The sequence below is a fragment of the Protomyctophum parallelum genome, assembly GCF_964188405.1.
Source record: "Protomyctophum parallelum genome assembly, chromosome: 17".
NCBI classification, from domain to species: Eukaryota; Metazoa; Chordata; class Actinopteri; order Myctophiformes; family Myctophidae; genus Protomyctophum; species Protomyctophum parallelum.
This window is the reverse complement of record NC_139719.1, coordinates 4,785,053-4,803,295: the sequence shown is the minus strand read 5'-3', so window position 1 is coordinate 4,803,295 and position 18,243 is coordinate 4,785,053. Positions and strand designations below refer to the sequence as shown.

Below are 18,243 nucleotides of genomic sequence, written 5' to 3'. Positions count from 1 at the left end.
TTCCGGAGGGTCCCTGGAACAACATATTTTCAGATGGGGGGGGGGGGGGGGGGGGGGGGGTCTCGGAGGCCAATTACAGATAATTGACATGAAATATTGAGTAATATAGGCCTAGGAAAACTGTCAGGATTTAGAAGAAATTTTTTCAGGCCTAAATGGGTTAAAGCATTGTAGTAAATAGTATGTGAATTGAGCCGTCACTCACTGTGCTCTGCACCCAGTAGACGTACTGCTCCTGGTCATCAAAGTCCATGTCCTGCCCCTGGGAGATGGCCGACACAGGGGCCATGGCGTTGTTGGACGGGTCTTCAGGGTCCAGAGGAATGCCAAAGATGGCCGACTCTCTCGCCACCATGAGGAATGGGCTGCTGTCTGATAGACAATAGAATACAATAGTCCTGTGTTGATACCGTACCTCTGAGAACCTGCCTAGTGTGAAGGTTGTTTTTTCACAGCAAGTAAAAACATTACCGCGAGTCAATCACACTATAATTAACCGAATGTCTGAGTGTCTGTCCGTGTCTGTCAGAAACAGTGCCGTAGCTCCTCACTGCCTGCACCAATCACTCCCACTTTTCACACAGGCATTGACCATATGCATGTGGAGGGCGTAACGAAGCCCTTTTTTTTCTCGATTTGACACATTAATGATTATTAATTAATGTATTAGTCAATTACAAACGCAACCAGGCGCAGTACCCTTCACGGCCACAAGGGGGGGAGGGGGGGGGGGGGGGCAAATATCTCATAACGGGTAAGGACTAGTAATAATAATTTAAGAAAGATAATTAGGAAATATAATAGAATTATTAGAAAGTAGGCCCGGGGCCGGCCTATATAGCGGTCTGGGCACATAGGCTGATAATCCAGCAATGACAGCGTGTCGTGGGTTCGAGTCCCGATCCCGACGGCCTTTCAATAAAGGCAAAACGCACGACAAATATTAGAACGTAGAGGCCAACAATTTAGAAAATATAAATACCGTACCAAACACAATAGAACCAAAAATACAGCGTGATCAAATGATTCATTCTTATTAATGCATATAGCAATATGCTTTACAGTATACTGTATGTTGCACTGTAAAAGGTATACCTCCGATACAGTTGAAGGAAGTTATAGGATACCTTTGATACAGGTACGCTTGTCAGCGTCCAGCTTCCATCCAGACTGGCAGTGGCAGGTGTAATACCTGGGTCTGAAGATTGACAGCAGACACAGCTGACCGCACAGGTGTTCCTGGCATGGGTTGAAGGCTGCACGCACGCACGCACAGCGAGTGAGAGAGAGAGAGAGAGAGAGAGAGAGAGAGAGAGAGAGAGAGCAAAACACGGTCAAATTCAGGTGCTCTGCTTAAGGGTCAAACATTTTCATGTCAAGGAGGACCCTCAAATTGATATGTACGATACTCCATATCAAAAGATGTTGTGCCTGGGACGCCCATATTTGACACCATTTTAAAATAAGAATAATAAATGGCACATGCACACACGCGCATCTAACGAATATCTATAAAGCTTGGACATGTGTTGCTGTGTTGGTATAGGGCACCTGCAGGTTGTTTGATGGGGTGGTCCATGACAATACCCATGGGCTGGTAGACACTGTTCATAATGGTGGTGACGTTGCCGCCGTGAAACTTGTTGGTCCTCATCACCTTGCTGGTGTAGCGCTCGGACCAGTAGATGTGGTCCTCAAAGATGGTCATGCCATGGGGGTGCTGGAGAACCTGCATGGGGCACGTCGTCAAATACAGAACACTTGTTGAACGCTGCTTTCAGCTACAGTGTCATATTTTTTTTTTACCTCGTCGTACGACTGCTGATCTTCAAGCTCACAATGCGCTGTGAGCTTTCAGACAAATTTGTCATTTTTTAGTGGTGCCAAACCGCTCCAATGAGTGACCGAGTGTATGTACGTGTACACATTCGGGTCACACTGTTGAGCCATTCACACTGAGTACTATAATTATAACTGCAGCCTGCACCGCTCAGTTCACCCAAGTGTGATATATTTTTGAGTGGTGCAACCACTCCTACATCCAGCAATGTCCGTGTACCTGTGTACCTGTGTACCTGTGTGAGCACGAGTGGTGTGCGCATGCGTGAAATTGGAGAGGCTGCGCACGCAGCACAGAAACAGATCACATCTTGTGCTAAATAAATAGCGTCAATGCTAGCGAGCTAAAATATAGCCATCCTTGCTCTAGAAAGCACCAATGTTTCCATCTAGACCACCGGATAGTCAGCAAAGACCTCCGAACATCGCGCTAATTGACCAAACCCACGGAGAGCTCCGTAGATTAGGAGTTATTCAGCTTTTAGTCTGCCTGTATAATGGGAGGTGGACGGGACCGCTGTTGTGCAACCCGGTCTAGGTTCGCTAAAGAAGTAAAGGCCGAGCCAAAATAATAATGAAGAAATAGTTCTCAGCGGCGCGGATTGATATCCATAATAAAGCTAATCTGACGGAGCAGAGAGAGAGAGAGAGAGAGAGAGGAGGGGGGAGAGAGGGGAGTTGCACCACTCGGTTCACACAGGTGTGATTTTTAATCTACATGCCCAAAACAGGGATGCCAGGTTTAGTGTCTGAACTACAATTAATTGAATTTGTACAAATAGATAGAATAGAATAGAATATAGCAACTTACCATATCACTCGCCATGACTTGCTGGCGGTTACCGCCGTCGTAGTCGCAGTAGTCAATGTATTTAAGGTAGGCGTCTGCAAAGTACACCCTGCGTGTTGTGTAATCCAGGGCCAGACCGTTGGGCCAGTACAGCTTGGTGTTGACGATAACCCGCCTCGCGGTTCCATCCATGCTGGCTTGCTCAATTCTAGGGTTCTGACCCCAGTCGGCCCAAAACATCAAGTTGGTGCTGAAAGAAGAAAGAATTTTAAGTGTAAATTGGTCCTGCACCATAATAGCATCACCGGAGTTCTGATTCTGTGTGCACGCACGCACGCACGCACGCACGCACGCACGCACGCACGCACGCACGCACGCACGCACGCACAGAGTGCCATCATCTTACTGGTTGCGTGGGTCCAGGACCAGTCCACGTGGACTGGTGACATTCTTGTTGACCAGAACTTTCCTGAAGCGGCCGTCCAGCGTGGACACCTCAATGTTTTCCAGGAGAGAATCGGTCCAGTAGAGGTTGCGACCGGCCCAGTCCACCGCTATAGTCTCTGGTGCCATCAGACCAGTGGACAACACCTAGAACAAAACAGATATCGCCACACTCATCACTCCTGTGTAGGGATTGGAGTAGGGATATATGAACATATGGGTAGTGAATGACTGCAGCTAGAGATTTTGTACACACAGTCTAGGAGTCTAGAAGCCCACCTAGGTCATGTTCTACCATAGGTAGAAGTTTAAGAAGTAATAATAATAATGTTCTTTAATTGGCACCAAAGTGTTGGTCATTGCCATCCACTGAGCCCCACTGCTATCGAGTTTAAACTATTCATCCTACCTCGCGTCTATCTGTTCCATTCTGGAAAGCACTGAAGATCTTCTTCTGACCGGCATCGGCCCAGTAGATTCTGGAGGTCACCCGGTCAAAGTCCACCGTCACAATGGCCGAGCCGCTGATAATTGGGTGCAGCTGGGGCGGTCTGACATTGATCCGGTTGGCAATGATCTGACTTCGCTTAGCCACCAGAAGCACAGCTAGGGCAGGGTCTGATGGATTCAAAATGTTATGATTTCTATTAAACTTTTAGTAAATCTTTAGGCATTACCGAGGACAATAGCATACTGTACGATGCAGCGGCACAAAGACAAGAATTGCAAATGCCTTCTTCTAAGATGTAAATGAGATAACAGGTGTTTTGCATGTCTTTTTAACTGCCAATAAGTTCAAATAACTTATATGAGAAGCAGGAGGTCTGGTGAAACGATAACTTATAATAACTGCTTCTGTGAATTTAACGACATGGGACATTGCACTTCTTGAATCGTGTATGTCAATATATATGTTTAACATTTACGATTAGAATGTGTGTGATGTACTGGAACTGTATTATATGACTAGCACATTTTGTTATATAATAATAACAATCACATGACTACGATAGTTTAAGAGGACATACAGTAAGTGATGAATACAGGTATATTTTCTTATTACACTTGAGAGCAAGGACAATTGTACATCAAAAAGCAAAAATAGCAAAGCAAAAACGGCAATCTACAAGCTCACAATGCATCACGATGTGGCGTGTTGTTAGTTTGTAAATCTGCCATTTTTGCTCCAATATATTGTTGGCCTATAATAACACGCCCCAAATTGGAAAGCCCTGAGGTAAATGTGTTTTTGCTTTGATTTCAACTCAATAGAACTATACTGCACCAAAGTTCCATGTAACCAGCACGCTATACAGTACTTTGGCCCATTCTGACCGGGCACCCATTTTGGTGTCGGCATCATGTTATGCTTTAGCTATTGAAAAATAGCAGATCTACAAGCTCATATCGCGCCACCGAGTGGCGCGATACGAGCTTGTAGGTCTGCTATTTTTTGAAAAATCGAAGAACGACTGACATTTTTAGAATCTGATCTCAGGTCAGAATGGGTTCGTCAGACCAGCGTGTGTCCGGCGGAAACCTCGTATGAATCTGATCTCAGGTCAGAATGGGTTGGCATGGAGTAAGACTGGTTTGCAACAGTTTAGCTGCTCACAAGTGGATTTGCAGGTGCGTCCATCAGGCCCTAGGCGGTACCCGTCAGTGCAGTAGCATCTGAAGGAGCCCCTCTCGTTGTAACACTGCTGGCTACAGAAGCCGGGGATCAGACACTCATCGATGTCCTCGCAGGTCTTGGAGTCGTTGAGCAGCTGGTATCCTGGACTGCATGTGCACTGGGCCCCGAACGGGCCTTGGAAACAGACGTCGCTGCATCCGCCGTTGTTCAGAGCACAGTCATCTTGGTCTGGAAAGAGAGACGGGTTATTAAATAATTGCGCTGTTGCATTTGTTTTTGCGTGCATGTGCGACATACTGTAGTCCGGTTCATTGATTCAATTTCAGTTGGTTTCTGATGAATACACTGGTAGCCTTATAGGCTATTTTGATCTTGCCTTCTTTGTCTTGAGTGGAGCTGCACGATCGGATGACAAAAAGATTATTATTATTTTGGTCATGATTATTTAAAGGTATATTCAGTGATTTCACTTAATTCAAATATCACTTATTTTTTTGTTTTGTTGTGATAATCCTCCCTACTATAGAGTGTGCTGGCCATATAAGGAGTTCCTCCCTGTCCCCAGTTAACCCCTGGGGGTCAAAAAACCTTAGGTTTTGTTTTTGACTCTCTATCCTGATTGGACGAAAGGCTGGGTCCCACAGCCAAAAACGAAACCTAAGGTTTTTTGAGTGAAATCACTGAATATACCTTTAACACAATTAGGCTACTCATTGACTTTGGAAACTTCATTCTTTTATTTTTTAACAGTATATGTTTAGAAATGTAAAGGAAAGCTCTGTACACAATATCACAATCTTCTTTTGGGAACTGTGACAGAGGGCGTGACATTCTGTGAAACTCACTGCAGATGGGTGACTCGTCGGCTCCATTGGGACAGTCCCTCTGGCCGTCGCACACCTTGTCCAGGTCGATGCACGCCTGGTCGGTGGGACACTGCCACTGTCCGGAGGGACACCGGAAGGGCGGGGTGGGGCAGTTCTGCTCGTCGCTGAGGTCACGGCAGTCGTTGTCCCCGTCACACACCCACCCCATCGAAATGCACACCTTGTTGGCACACTGGAACTGACCGGACCTGCAGGTAATGGGCGGGCACGTGTTGTGTTCATCGGAACCGTCTTCGCAGTCTGGATGGCCGTCACACTCCCACCTGTCTGGTATGCAGAATCCATCCGTCTGGCACTGGAACTCGTCGTCGTGGCAGAGGCCTGGACCTCGAGTGGCTATAGGGGAGGGAGGACAGAAAGGTAAAGAGTAGAGTAAAAACAGTTTTGGGGTATTTTTGTTGAGTTGCTATTAGTTACAAATTCTCTTCTTCTAACTTTATAAACACTTAACCACAGCAATTGTTGGACCAGCCCAAACATGGAGTAGGGTTAAAGTTAAAGTAATTAAAACACCTTCCAGAGATATTCGTGATCTAATTGTTTTGTACTCTGCGACATGAAGTTTGTGCATCTAACTTACGACAGTCTCTCTCATCAGAGTGGTCCCGGCAGTCAAAGGCTCCATCACACTGATAATAAGACTGGACGCACTGATCTCCACTGGCACAGGCAAATTCATAGGATTCACAGATAAACTCTAAAAGGGGAAAAAACAGAGAGTGATGGCCAAAGGTGTGAGCTCTCAAATGTTCCTTAATTCATGTGTCTGCTATACAGAGGCCGGAAATTAAATATATACCGGGTATAGCAAGTAGCAACATTTAAAATGATGATATACTGTGTATAGGCTATACTGTATGTGTTCATGACATGAAAGCAATAAATATACGTATAGGTTACTACTAGTAGTACAACTCTAAAAGGGTTCATCGTGTATCACACATGCAGGGCATTCAGCATATCTACAGTATTAGTAGTACCGCAGTTGTTCTCATCAGAGGCGTCCATACAGTCCTGGTCTCCATCGCACACAAATGAGTTGGAGATACAGCGATGGTCTGGACACAGGAAGTAGCCAGGGGAGCAGGAAGAGATGGTGGAATCTACACAGACACAGACAGAGCAGATCTAGAAAGCCTTTCAACAAGAGCAAGAGTTGCTTTGAATCCTCATACCTCATTATTTTTTTACTACGTCAGTTTTCAAAATGCCAAATAAAAGAATGCTCCTCGACATGGATGAAAGCTGAGCCGGTTCCCTCATAACTCACTGCAGTGGCGTTCATCTGAGCCGTCGCCACAGTCGTTATCGCCGTCACACACCCAGTTTTTGCCGATGCACCTGTCGTTGTCACAGGTGAAGTAGTTGGTGCCGCAGGTGGTGGGGACGCGGGTGGGGCAGTTGTCTTCGTCGGAGCCGTCCCCGCAGTCGTCCGTGCCGTCACAGCGCCAATTGGACAAGATGCAGTGCTTGTTGTCGCAGGTGAATGCGCGCGGAGAGCAGGTCATTCCTGGGAGTGAAGTCACACTTCAACGATATAGCAAGAGTATCGAGCTTGATGTCTACAAGCTCACAACAATGCAGCATGGTGAAACCAGTTGTAAGTATTACTACTTACATATCTCTGTTGTCGGGGGAAAAAACACTACAGTAACTCCAAAATGTTAATTTTTCAGAAAATGAAAAAAGCTTCATTTTTCAGGGAATTAAGTGTAACGGACCCGCAGTCTATTATTGTTTTCATACTGTTTGATATCTGCACTGTATGGATTTTATTGGTTATGTAAATATGGTTTAAGTGAACAGCTTGTGCTTATATATGTCCATTGATTATTGTCTGATTTATGATGCATATTATGTTTTTCTTTTAGTTCTACGGTGATTCACTAATAAAGCAACTTAAAATCATCAGTCAGTCTTCAACCTTTCATGGCCAGCTGGGTCCGCTACAGTAGAACTTTACCCGGAATGGACTCCATCACTCATCTCTGCATCCACCTGCAAGAAAATGGACTTCTCCCACTCTGGGGCTGCCATTAACCAAACTCAATTAACCCTGTTGCATGGATCCGGTGAACAATTGCATTAACACAAACACGCACAACGGAATGGAACGTTACGAAACAAGGACTGCTACAATGTGCATTTTCACAGTAGGCTATAAGGATAGCTGAATTCAATTTTAGTTTGTGGTTCTATGATGTACACGCCAGTGAAGATACATATTTTGCCAAAGGTTTTGTATACATTAAGGTGTTGAATTTACAATACAAGTTAAAGGTACATTTGTTTACGGTTATTATATTCAAGGTCTTTATTTTCAGTCACACCCATAGCCTGACTTTTTATTGAAATCTAATCCAAAATGGCAGACATTAGCATGATGGTGAATGAGTCAGATGACAATGCAGATCTAGAATTTGTTGAGAATAAGGTAAAGAGGCTTCTATCTATGTATGATCAATGGAAGGCTATTGCATGGATCACAAAGACACAGTTAAAGGCCAACATTACTGAGAGCGACCCAGGACTTGTCCTTGACACTTTGGTTAAGTGCAAGGATATTTCTAAACTCTACTCTGACATCTTTAAACATGGCACCCCAGATGATTATGTGAGAAGAAGAGTAGATCGATGTAAATTTATATCGAAGGACATTTTTGAAGTTATTTTTGATAGAATTGTTGATAATGAATTTGGAACGGGAATGCAGGATTGTTTTTATGGACTGCTTGTCCATGATCCCTTTCACTCTATTTTTAAACGTACTCCATCACACGTTGATACCAAGAGTAGCTATCACTCTGCATCTGTGGCAGCGGCAGTAGAGCTTGCCAGGAAGAGGCAGGGGAGGAGTTGCACAGAACAGATTGAAGCTGAACGAGAGCAGCAGAGGAAGCTCCAGGCTGCCGCACAGGAGCGAGAGCAGCAGAGGAAGCTCCAGGCTGCCGCACAGGAGCGAGAGCAGCAGAGGAAGCTCCAGGCTGCCGCACAGGAGCGAGAGCAGCAGAGGATGCTCCAGGCTGCCGCACAGGAGCGAGAGCAGCAGAGGAAGCTCCAGGCTGCCGCACAGGAGCGAGAGCAGCAGAGGAAGCTCCAGGCTGCCGCACAGGAGCGAGAGCAGCAGAGGATGCTCCAGGCTGCCGCACAGGAGCGAGAGCAGCAGAGGATGCTCCAGGCTGCCGCACAGGAGCGAGAGCAGCAGAGGAAGCTCCAGGCTGCCGCACAGGAGCGAGAGCAGCAGAGGATGCTCCAGGCTGCCGCACAGGAGCGAGAGCAGCAGAGGATGCTCCAGGCTGCCGCACAGGAGCGAGAGCAGCAGAGGATGCTCCAGGCTGCCGCACAGGAGCGAGAGCAGCAGAGGATGCTCCAGGCTGCCGCACAGGAGCCAGAGGACCAACAGACGAGTGCTCTGGAGGCTCAGAAGGGTGAATTGGAGCAGCAGGAAGATGCAGTCATCCAGGCTGATGACTACAAACCAGCCCAAACTCACATGCCCAGAGAAAAGTTGTCTCCCAGTCCGAATCCCATAAGGAGCCACCACTCCACTGTGGCAGCAGATTCACACAAGGTTGCATCAACTCTACACCCAGAACCAGAAGTCTCTCAACAGGCTTCGGAGAAACGTAAACATGCCAAAGGGAAACTCGAGGATGAAAGGTACAAGCACGATCAGGACACTATGGTCAAGAAGGTAAATGTTGAGGATGTCACAGTTGGAGCTGGTCTATTCAAGGTGGGAGGGCTCCTCATGGTGGGAGAAGAATTGTACCGTCTATACCTACCTTCCATTTTGAGACTATTAAATGTGTCTGGGGTTACCTAATTTGGAAGAAAAATCATTGTGTTTTATACCAAGTTTTAAATTCACTATGATTTTTGGTGGGAGTGTAACGGACCCGCAGTCTACCTTTTTATTGTGATGTTCAGGAAGTGTTGACATGCTGGCCCTTTAATTTGACATGGGTCTAGTTAAGGATAATTGGTGATTGGAACCCAGGTAGCTCAGCTGTGGAGGTGGAGACTGGTTTAAAACAGTCCTCCATGGTTGAGCATCAGAGACACAAGGACAAACATTTGTTGATTATGGATGGAAAGGAGCCAAAGTAAAGGCAATGGAACGTACAAACGTAAAGGAGAATTGGAACAAACCATGGACACACTGACTCAACAATTAGCACCCAGCTGGAAAGGGGACAAGGTGAAAATCTTTTGTTTATTATGGTCCGATGGTCTTGTGTTACATTCTTTGATGTTTATTGTTTTCATACTGTTTGATATCTGCACTGTATGGATTTTATTGGTTATGTAAATATGGTTTAAGTGAACAGCTTGTGCTTATATATGTCCATTGATTATTGTCTGATTTATGATGCATATTATGTTTTTCTTTTAGTTCTACGGTGATTCACTAATAAAGCAACTTAAAATCATCAGTCAGTCTTCAACCTTTCATGGCCAGCTGGGTCCGCTACATTAAGAAAACCTTATATTTTGAAATAAAAGCAATACAGCCTCATCAAAGTTGGTGTTGTGACTTTATATATTGTCAATTACTTGCATGAGAGGGGGAGAGGTGGTGGAGTTAGCTGCTTTAGCAGACAGTTTGAGGGGAGGGCCCAAAGCACTGTTTACTGTTTTTCATTGGTATTTTCTTAACAACACACAGGCGTAAAGGGTGTTCAATAGCACTGATTTATGCAAAATAAATTAAAAACCTCAAGAATGGATTTAGGTGGTTTCCTCCCGACAGCAACGATATGCTATTTTGGACTATTTTGACGTTTTTCTTTAGTGACATGCCAAAAATAGCATTCAAAGTGGTGAAATACGAATAATTATCAAATCGCCCTCATAAAAGTTATCATACAGGTGGAGTGAAACATACTACTTTAATTGTGCGTAGCCTATTGTTTATTAGATTAATAAATAATAATTATAAAACTTTATTTGTATAGCACCTTTCATGACATGAAATGCAGCTCAAAGTGCTTTACAGAACAATGGAGAATAAAAGAAAAGCAAGGCAACGACAGTAATGCAATACAGTGAGGACATGAATAACAAAAACTAAAATAAAAACAACTAAAAGATCAATTAAAAGCAATGTTGTAGAAGTGGGTCTTGAGCTGAGCTTTAAAAATGTCTACAGAGGCTGCCTGTCGAAGGTACAGAGGGAGCTTGTTCCATGCCGACGGCCCGTAGAAGCAAAAAGCTGCTTCCCCGTATTTTTTTGTTGCCATTTTCTTAGGCAAAGCGAGCAGGCCAGCAGTGGAAGACCTTAGGGGGCGGTTTGGGACATATTTAGGCAGGCAGTCATGTAGGTAGGAAGGTGCGAGACCATTGAGAGCTTTATAGACAAGTAAAATAATTTTAAAATCAATCCTAAAAACAACCGGAAGCCAGTGCAGTGATGCCCAAAACTGGAGTAATATGTTCTCTCATCTTAGTTCTAGTTAAAACTCTGGCTGCTGCATTTTGGACAAGTTGTAATCTGTCAGTTGTTTTCTTAGGCAGTCCTGAAAAAAGTGCATTGCAGTAATCAAGCCGAGAAATTGACCGAATGGCAAACAAAACGTCCCTGGAGGCACTGGTATACCTGCATGTTTCACGGTTTGTTATACACCAACACACGTACCTGGCTCAGTACAGTTGGCTTCATCACTCTTATCCACGCAATCTGCGATTCCGTCGCAGCGCCAGGAGTTGGGCACGCAGCGGCCCTCGTCGCATTCGAAGGCATAGTCGCCACAGTTGGTGTCAGGCGGGGGGACCGAGTCGTCCTTGACGCAGTCCCTCTGGTTGGCCTGTAGCTTCATACCGTAGGGGCAACCGCACACTCGACTGGAGGAGGGGGTCGGGAAACAGAAGTGGCTGCAGTAGCCGTTGGGCGCCGAATTGCACCGGCTGTTAAACACTGTTGGGGAAAAGGGTTGATGAGGCAGGCATGGGGTTGAGGTTGATGCCCATGTATGCTCCATCGTACGATGCTGTTTTGCGGCAAAGACAGCAGATCCACTAGCTCACGGCGTGTTGCGTCCGAGCTTGTAGATCGGCTATATTTCCGCCGCAACAAAAACTGTTGTAAGACTAAATCTGGCCTCTGGGAATAAGAATTGTCAGATCACAGGTTTACAGTGTAAAGAAGTGGGTAAAATAATGTTTTCGTTCAAGATCCATCTTTAGGGTTAGAGCTAGTTAAACCTTAAAAATGTCATTAATATACCTTAGAGTTGTTGTGTGGAAATAATAAAAAAAAAGTCCCCCCATTCTGTGTTGCCTAGAACTGGAGGTGTGAAAAGAAATCTGTAACATTATGAACTTTGTGACATCATCAAGATGTACTTCGTAATGTTACTGACCTACAAGGTATATTAATGACAGTAAAATGTTGAAAATGAGTGGTATTCCCCTTTAACCTACGTCTGACCTATTTCTCCCTGCAGGGTCCACTTACTGCTGTGGAGGTCGGCAGAGTAGGTCTTGATGTTCAGGATTCCATGAATTCCCTTTCTGATCATCAACTTCTGCCCTCCGTCCCTCTTCCTCATGCGGAATATCCCCTTTGTCCTCATATCAGACACATAAAGGTGGTCTGCAGGGAGAAAACATGGAATAAGTTATATCAAACCACCACACTGGGATCTTCTGCTTCTGCCTATTCATCTACTGTATGTACGTGAACGTAGCTGTAGTAACAAACTGGAATTGTCTTAACGCAAAGTCTAACTTAATATTTGACATAGATTTCCTATGCCAAACTTGCAATGCCATTCTGTGCATGTCATCAGGACCACAGTGGAAAAAGTAAACAATTTAATTAAAATGTACTCATACAGTGTGCGTGCGTTGCGTGCGTGTCTCCATAACTCAAAACAATGACTCCTACCAGAGTAGATTGTAAGGCCATAGGGTTGGGTAATCTGCCCCATATTGCTGAAAGTCTGTCTGTCAAATCCATCAATGCCAATGTGTCCTATCTGATCCAAGAGGGTATCCACCCAGTACAGTCTGTCCATCCTGCCAGGGCCAAGCACAAGGAATTATTAAGCCAGAGTTATGCTTAGTTCCTTGCGGGTGCATGTGCACGAAAGATTGTAGAGCTATACAAGATCACAAAACCAGGCTTTAGTCCTAAACTGAAGATCACCAAAAAAACCTGAGCGCCACCAGGGAAAATATTAAAGGAATTCCAATAAATAAACCTTTCTAGACCATCATTTCTTGTCTGTATTATTTTGACGATTCAGTCTGTTGAGAGAGGCCATTCATAACCAAAGAAAAAAGTTAACATGAACTGTAAGACACTAAGGTATACATTATGTGGGTGGGTGGGGAGGATTGGGAAAGGGGTTGTGGGAGAAAATGTAAAAAAACAAAGAGTTGTATTTTCTTTCTGTGAAACTTGCATAATTATGTCATACTCTTTGAATAAAATGTATAAAAAAAAGAAGAAGATATACATCTGTGGTGATTAATTTATCGTGGCTGACAATATACAGTACTGTACAGTACATGTATAAAGTTTCCAAATCACCTGTGTGCAGTTCTCGAATGTATTAACAAATCGGAAATGACCATTTTATTTCCATGCTTTCCAGATGTACGGCATGCCACAAAATGTGCTTACTCGTAGTCGACAGCGAGTCCAATCGGCTCGCCCAGGGTTGAGTTGACGAGGGGAACAGCATTGCTTCCGTCGGTGTGAGACCTCATTATAACAGCTGGACGGGAAATCACACCCCAAAACAAGTAGCTTTTGGGACCGGGGTAGGGAAGAGGACAGACGTACTTATTATCATTCAAATAACAGAACCTCATACTGTATACAATGGCTCTTCAACTATAGGCAGTCCTCAGGGTTACTACACCTTGCAAACAGTATATAAATAATTGGCATTATACCGTTTAGAAATTATTCATGAATACTTGATGATGTAGAATCACTACAGAATGCTCACCCAGCGCTGGGATGCACTGCGATTCCCGTGGGATTCATCACGCCGGTCACAATGTCTCTTCTGGACTTGTCCGTCACTTTGAAAGCCACCACTGACCTGTAAGAGGCCGCGGTCCAGAACAGAACTTTGGACGTCCAGTCATAGGCCATGCCGTTAATGGATCCCACTCTGTAACCTGTCAGAATCTCATGATCTGGACAGCAAAAAGGGACATTTAGTAACTTAAACAATATGCAGAAATATCAGAATGAAAACTAGGACTATTAATCCACTTTATTAATCCCTGAATGTGAATAATAATTCAATTCAATGTAAAGTCAGATAATACAAAAGGTGCATACAAAACAAAAAAGGATATAACCCCTCCTCCCCCAAAAACATTTTCAAATATTTCCTTTTTTGCCGATGTCGACCGTATAAACCCCCACAACGATAGACATGATCCCAATATCGGGTCAAGACTCACGAGTGCCATTGAGGCTGGACTTGTAGACGAGGCCTCTGCTCCTGTCGTTGTAGAAGATGGCTTCCTCGTTGCCGTCGTATTCCACGGCAGAGCCTGAGTGCGTGACCCCGAGGCCTGCCAGGGGCAGGGTTACGTCCTCCTGGAAGGACACGTTCAATGGGAGCCCTCGCACCGCCAGGGACGTCGCTACTAGCAGGTAGTCCCTCACCTCTGGTCACATGCACAGAAAAAGGCTGGTTAGGATGCTGACGTTCAGTAGGGTTTTTCAAACAGTGCATGGCAAACCATTTTTTTATGGATAGCGAATAAGTAAATATATACAATAAATACATGCATTTCCTATTCAATTTTGTATCTCGTTATTTCAAAAGAAAGTGTAATTTATGTAAAATGCTAACATTTTCCACTAATCGATCGGCTATTTTCACTATTAGACAGTGTTGAAGTGGTTCATTCACAATAGATTTGTTGGCATTTTGGTCCTGAGAGACTCCATTTGGGAAATGGAAATTGTCACACAATTCAAAAACAATTTAATCAAAGGTGTATGTAAGCATGATTATTACAAACAATGGCTGACATAAACGCCTATTCTGGGCACGTCAAAAAGCCGGAAAATAAGTGTATAACCCTGGGGGACCCTGCTCGGCTAAGTATAAAGGGTTATAAAGTGGTTAAATAAGCACGGTGCCTATCATGTATCACAGCCAGGGGGGCAGTCAGACAGATATTTTGTGAAGCCTGAAACTCCTGAAAGTTCATATAATGGCCTGTTGTGGCACTGTCATTGGACCCAGAAAAACCCATAGCCCCATAGAAGTCCATGTATTTGGGCCCAACTTCACCTAGACTGTATTACCTTAATAAACATGGTCATGAATACTTTCTGCTTCCAGTCACTAGTTTAAAGTCTCATTTCTAATGTCATAATATTCTTTTTGGAAAATTATGGTCCCATTTATTAAAAAAATGACCATAAAGTCGCGCATGTTCTGAGGGGCGTGGCTACCGTTACAGTCTATGATCGGGAGTCCCCTCCCACTCGAGTCAAAATAAAAACCAACGGAGAAGAAGGGGGGAAGTCCCGCCTCGTGTCTGGGCCAGCCAATGGCCAGCTGGGCCAAAACGGAGCCAGCCAATGGCCAGCTGGGCCCAAACGGATCTAGAAAGATGGCGACTTACAGTGCAGGAATAACAGGCTTCATTTTACGTCCATGTTAGACCCGGGGAACGCTTTGTCCATATTTTTTTACAGTCTATGATCACAGCTGAATTTCAGGACCGCGATGGCTCATGTGATGTAATCTGAGTAAGGGATAATGTATGGCTGAGTGGTCATTGTTTATAGATAATTCACCGACGCGACAGCGTGGAGGTGATTTATGTACCGGTATATAAACAATGACCACTCAGCCATACATTCTTTTTTAGAGCAATGTTTTGCTGTAAACGACACTGTGTGCGTTTATATGGCTGTCATGTAACAGCCATATAAGCATGTTATGTAGACGGCACTATAATTGCATTGTATATAGTCATAGCACGCCATAGTACATATGTATAGCATAGTAGTATATATATATATAGTTTATATGTATAGTCTCATAATATAGATATTCCACTGTTACTTTCTTAGTTTACGCATGTTTTATGACAAATGCTTTTGTGATGTATTCCCATGCTTTTGTTCTTGATTATTGTAAGTCGCTCTGGATTAAGAGCGTCTGCTAAATGCCTAAATTGTAAATTGTAACAGCAGTAAATCAGCAGAGCACAGCAGGTGCTCAGAGGGTTTGATTAGGCATCGGTCTGTTATATGGAGCGGAGTGGTCATTATCCAGAAATAACAGACCGATGGATTCGGCGATTGACCAATCAGAATTAAGCATTCAACCAAGCCGTGTAAATAATGTAACAATAATGAAATAATGATACACTTCTAAACTCAGGCATGGTGCTGCCTCCGTCAGCGGGACTCACTGAAACAAGAGTGTCGGTCAGGGTGGAGGTCGTAACCAAGGCGACACTTGCAGCGGAAACCCAGACCGTCGTTGTCGGAGCGATGACTCAGAACACAAATATGCTGACAGCCTCCGTTGTGTCTACCACAAGGATTCATCACTGAAACACAACATGTCCACATTGTCTGACTCAGACGTTACTCAGCTCGGTTTAGCATTTCATTACTATATTCATTACAGTATATGGCTTAGTGTGTTCATAGTAAAAAAAACGCCACAATTAGGTTTAACCTATTATGAACACTACCGTCCCTATTCTGGGCATTTCATAATAGGGAACATTTCATGGCAAATTGGCAACTTAAAAGCAGGTCTACCTGCTCACAACACACCACATTGCAACGTGTTGTCGTGACTTTATAGGTCAGCAATTTCTTGTGGAGCGTAAAAAGGAGAGGACCAAGTACAGACTCCTGGGGGAACCCATGCAGTCAATGAAGTGCATCGTGTGGTTAGTATAGGACAGAAAGGGTATTTTTGTTGTATATTTAGTTGCATGTCTGTATATTGCAATTGCTTTGCTCAGGACCCCAGGAAGACTATAAAGGGATCCGTCTAGGAAAAGCCACCATCATAACGACTAAGCTAACTAAACATTGGAGATTCTCCCATTTCCAATCCTCAGATTAGTAGGATTGTTTCCAGAACAAACAATGTGTGAAGTCCACTTCCGTACCGAAGGGTTGCAGGACAGGATGTGCGACAACAATATGGCCAGGTCTACTGGCTGTCTTGTAGAGGAGGGAGGTGCTGTCCATGCCATTGAAGCGGGTCGTTCGCATCACACCCATCTTGGTCCAATCAGTGAAGAACAGGTGGTTCTCAAATGCTGCGATGCCAAATGGATATGGAGCCATGGTTCCTCCATAGAGCACCGTTTTCCTGTGGAACATGTCACACAGCATGGTCAAGAGGTAAAAGAAAACAACCTATTTTGACGTTTGCATGGAATTGTGCAGTTTTACTGAGGAGAAACTTTTGTTTATCACCTGTCCAGACCGTTGTATGTGACAGTTTGCACCATGTCAAAATGGCTGTCAGACCAGTACACCCTCTGAGTAACAATATCCAGGGTTATGCCTGTTGGAGTACCCAGCCTGCTCTTCACCAGTTCAACCCGGTTACTTCCGTCCATGTGTGCCCGCTCTAGCTTCACCTCCTCATTGTTAATGCCCTTGTCTGAAAAGAACATGTAGCTGCACAAAACAACAACAACAACAAGTCACCTTAGGCTTCATTAAACATTAGTGTTTTATACAAGTTCTTATGTGTTGTATATTGTGTACAGAGTTACAGACTCTCTTTGTGACTCTCGTGAAAACCAATGTCCTCTACGGAGAACAATAAAGAATGAGATGAATCAAATCTGTTTAAACATTCAAGTACCCACCCCACTGTGGGGTCCAAGGCAAGTCCATGAGGACTCTGCAGGTTCTCTGCCACCAGTGTGACTCGGTTCCCTCCATCAAAGTCACATGCATCGATGCGCTCCACCCGGATTTCTAGGACATAGAGTTTGAAGTTGAGCCAGTCCACAGCGATGTTCTGGACACTGTGGACCGCGGTAGACAGAACCTCCTTAATGTCACCTCCGTCATAGTTGGCAGAGTACACCTAGGGACAGAATGGTACAGCACATCTCGGTTGTTAAATTATAACATTCAGCGACATTTTGTAAACGCTAATTTATATGCCACGGTACAATCATGTAGGTTACCATGTAGGTCACCGGGTAAAGGATTAAACTTGCAACTGCTGCAATGGTGCTCTGGAGTCCAGAAACTGTACTTGGATCTGCTGCTGTATTGAGCAGCCAGCTACTAATGGTGCAGCCTATAGACTACTATAGTACACAATCATTACATCAAACTGGCAATTGGTTTTGAGAGCAAAGGTACTGTATCAAAATACAAACAGACTCATGCATCCTCCAATCACGATTCTAATGGTTTGGTCTACACAGTCTTTTTAAGCAGACTGATATTCACTCTTACATCTCTCACTTCCACCTGAAATGACAACTCATGAGATAAACAAACTCCCTCGATGTCCGCATATCATTAAATGCAGGTTCATAATTGTACCATGTTAATTTGACTTCTTTGCATTTTTAGGCTCTGCCCCAGTCTATTATGAAGTTCATGTAATAAACGTGCATAAACGCGCTTTGTAATCTGAAGCATCACAGGAGCAGAGCCA

At 44.3% G+C, this 18,243-nt stretch overlaps 1 protein-coding gene across 1 annotated transcript in view; it reads right to left on the bottom strand.

Annotated features, from left to right (window-relative positions):
* lrp2b (low density lipoprotein receptor-related protein 2b) overlaps window positions 1-18,243 on the bottom strand; it is a gene marked incomplete at both ends in the record, with an annotated part of 73,764 nt that overhangs the window by 40,418 nt on the left and 15,103 nt on the right. The window contains 21 exons of the mRNA XM_083787415.1: window positions 206-372; window positions 1,128-1,256; window positions 1,552-1,729; window positions 2,651-2,879; window positions 3,036-3,220; window positions 3,483-3,691; window positions 4,689-4,937; window positions 5,555-5,932; window positions 6,177-6,293; window positions 6,577-6,699; window positions 6,867-7,106; window positions 11,235-11,513; window positions 12,054-12,191; window positions 12,486-12,616; window positions 13,227-13,352; window positions 13,558-13,750; window positions 14,024-14,233; window positions 16,004-16,144; window positions 16,721-16,926; window positions 17,034-17,240; window positions 17,435-17,658. Coding sequence (XP_083643541.1) covers window positions 206-372; window positions 1,128-1,256; window positions 1,552-1,729; window positions 2,651-2,879; window positions 3,036-3,220; window positions 3,483-3,691; window positions 4,689-4,937; window positions 5,555-5,932; window positions 6,177-6,293; window positions 6,577-6,699; window positions 6,867-7,106; window positions 11,235-11,513; window positions 12,054-12,191; window positions 12,486-12,616; window positions 13,227-13,352; window positions 13,558-13,750; window positions 14,024-14,233; window positions 16,004-16,144; window positions 16,721-16,926; window positions 17,034-17,240; window positions 17,435-17,658 — 4,059 coding nt within the window. The remainder of the gene's footprint in view (window positions 1-205; window positions 373-1,127; window positions 1,257-1,551; window positions 1,730-2,650; window positions 2,880-3,035; window positions 3,221-3,482; window positions 3,692-4,688; window positions 4,938-5,554; window positions 5,933-6,176; window positions 6,294-6,576; window positions 6,700-6,866; window positions 7,107-11,234; window positions 11,514-12,053; window positions 12,192-12,485; window positions 12,617-13,226; window positions 13,353-13,557; window positions 13,751-14,023; window positions 14,234-16,003; window positions 16,145-16,720; window positions 16,927-17,033; window positions 17,241-17,434; window positions 17,659-18,243) is intronic.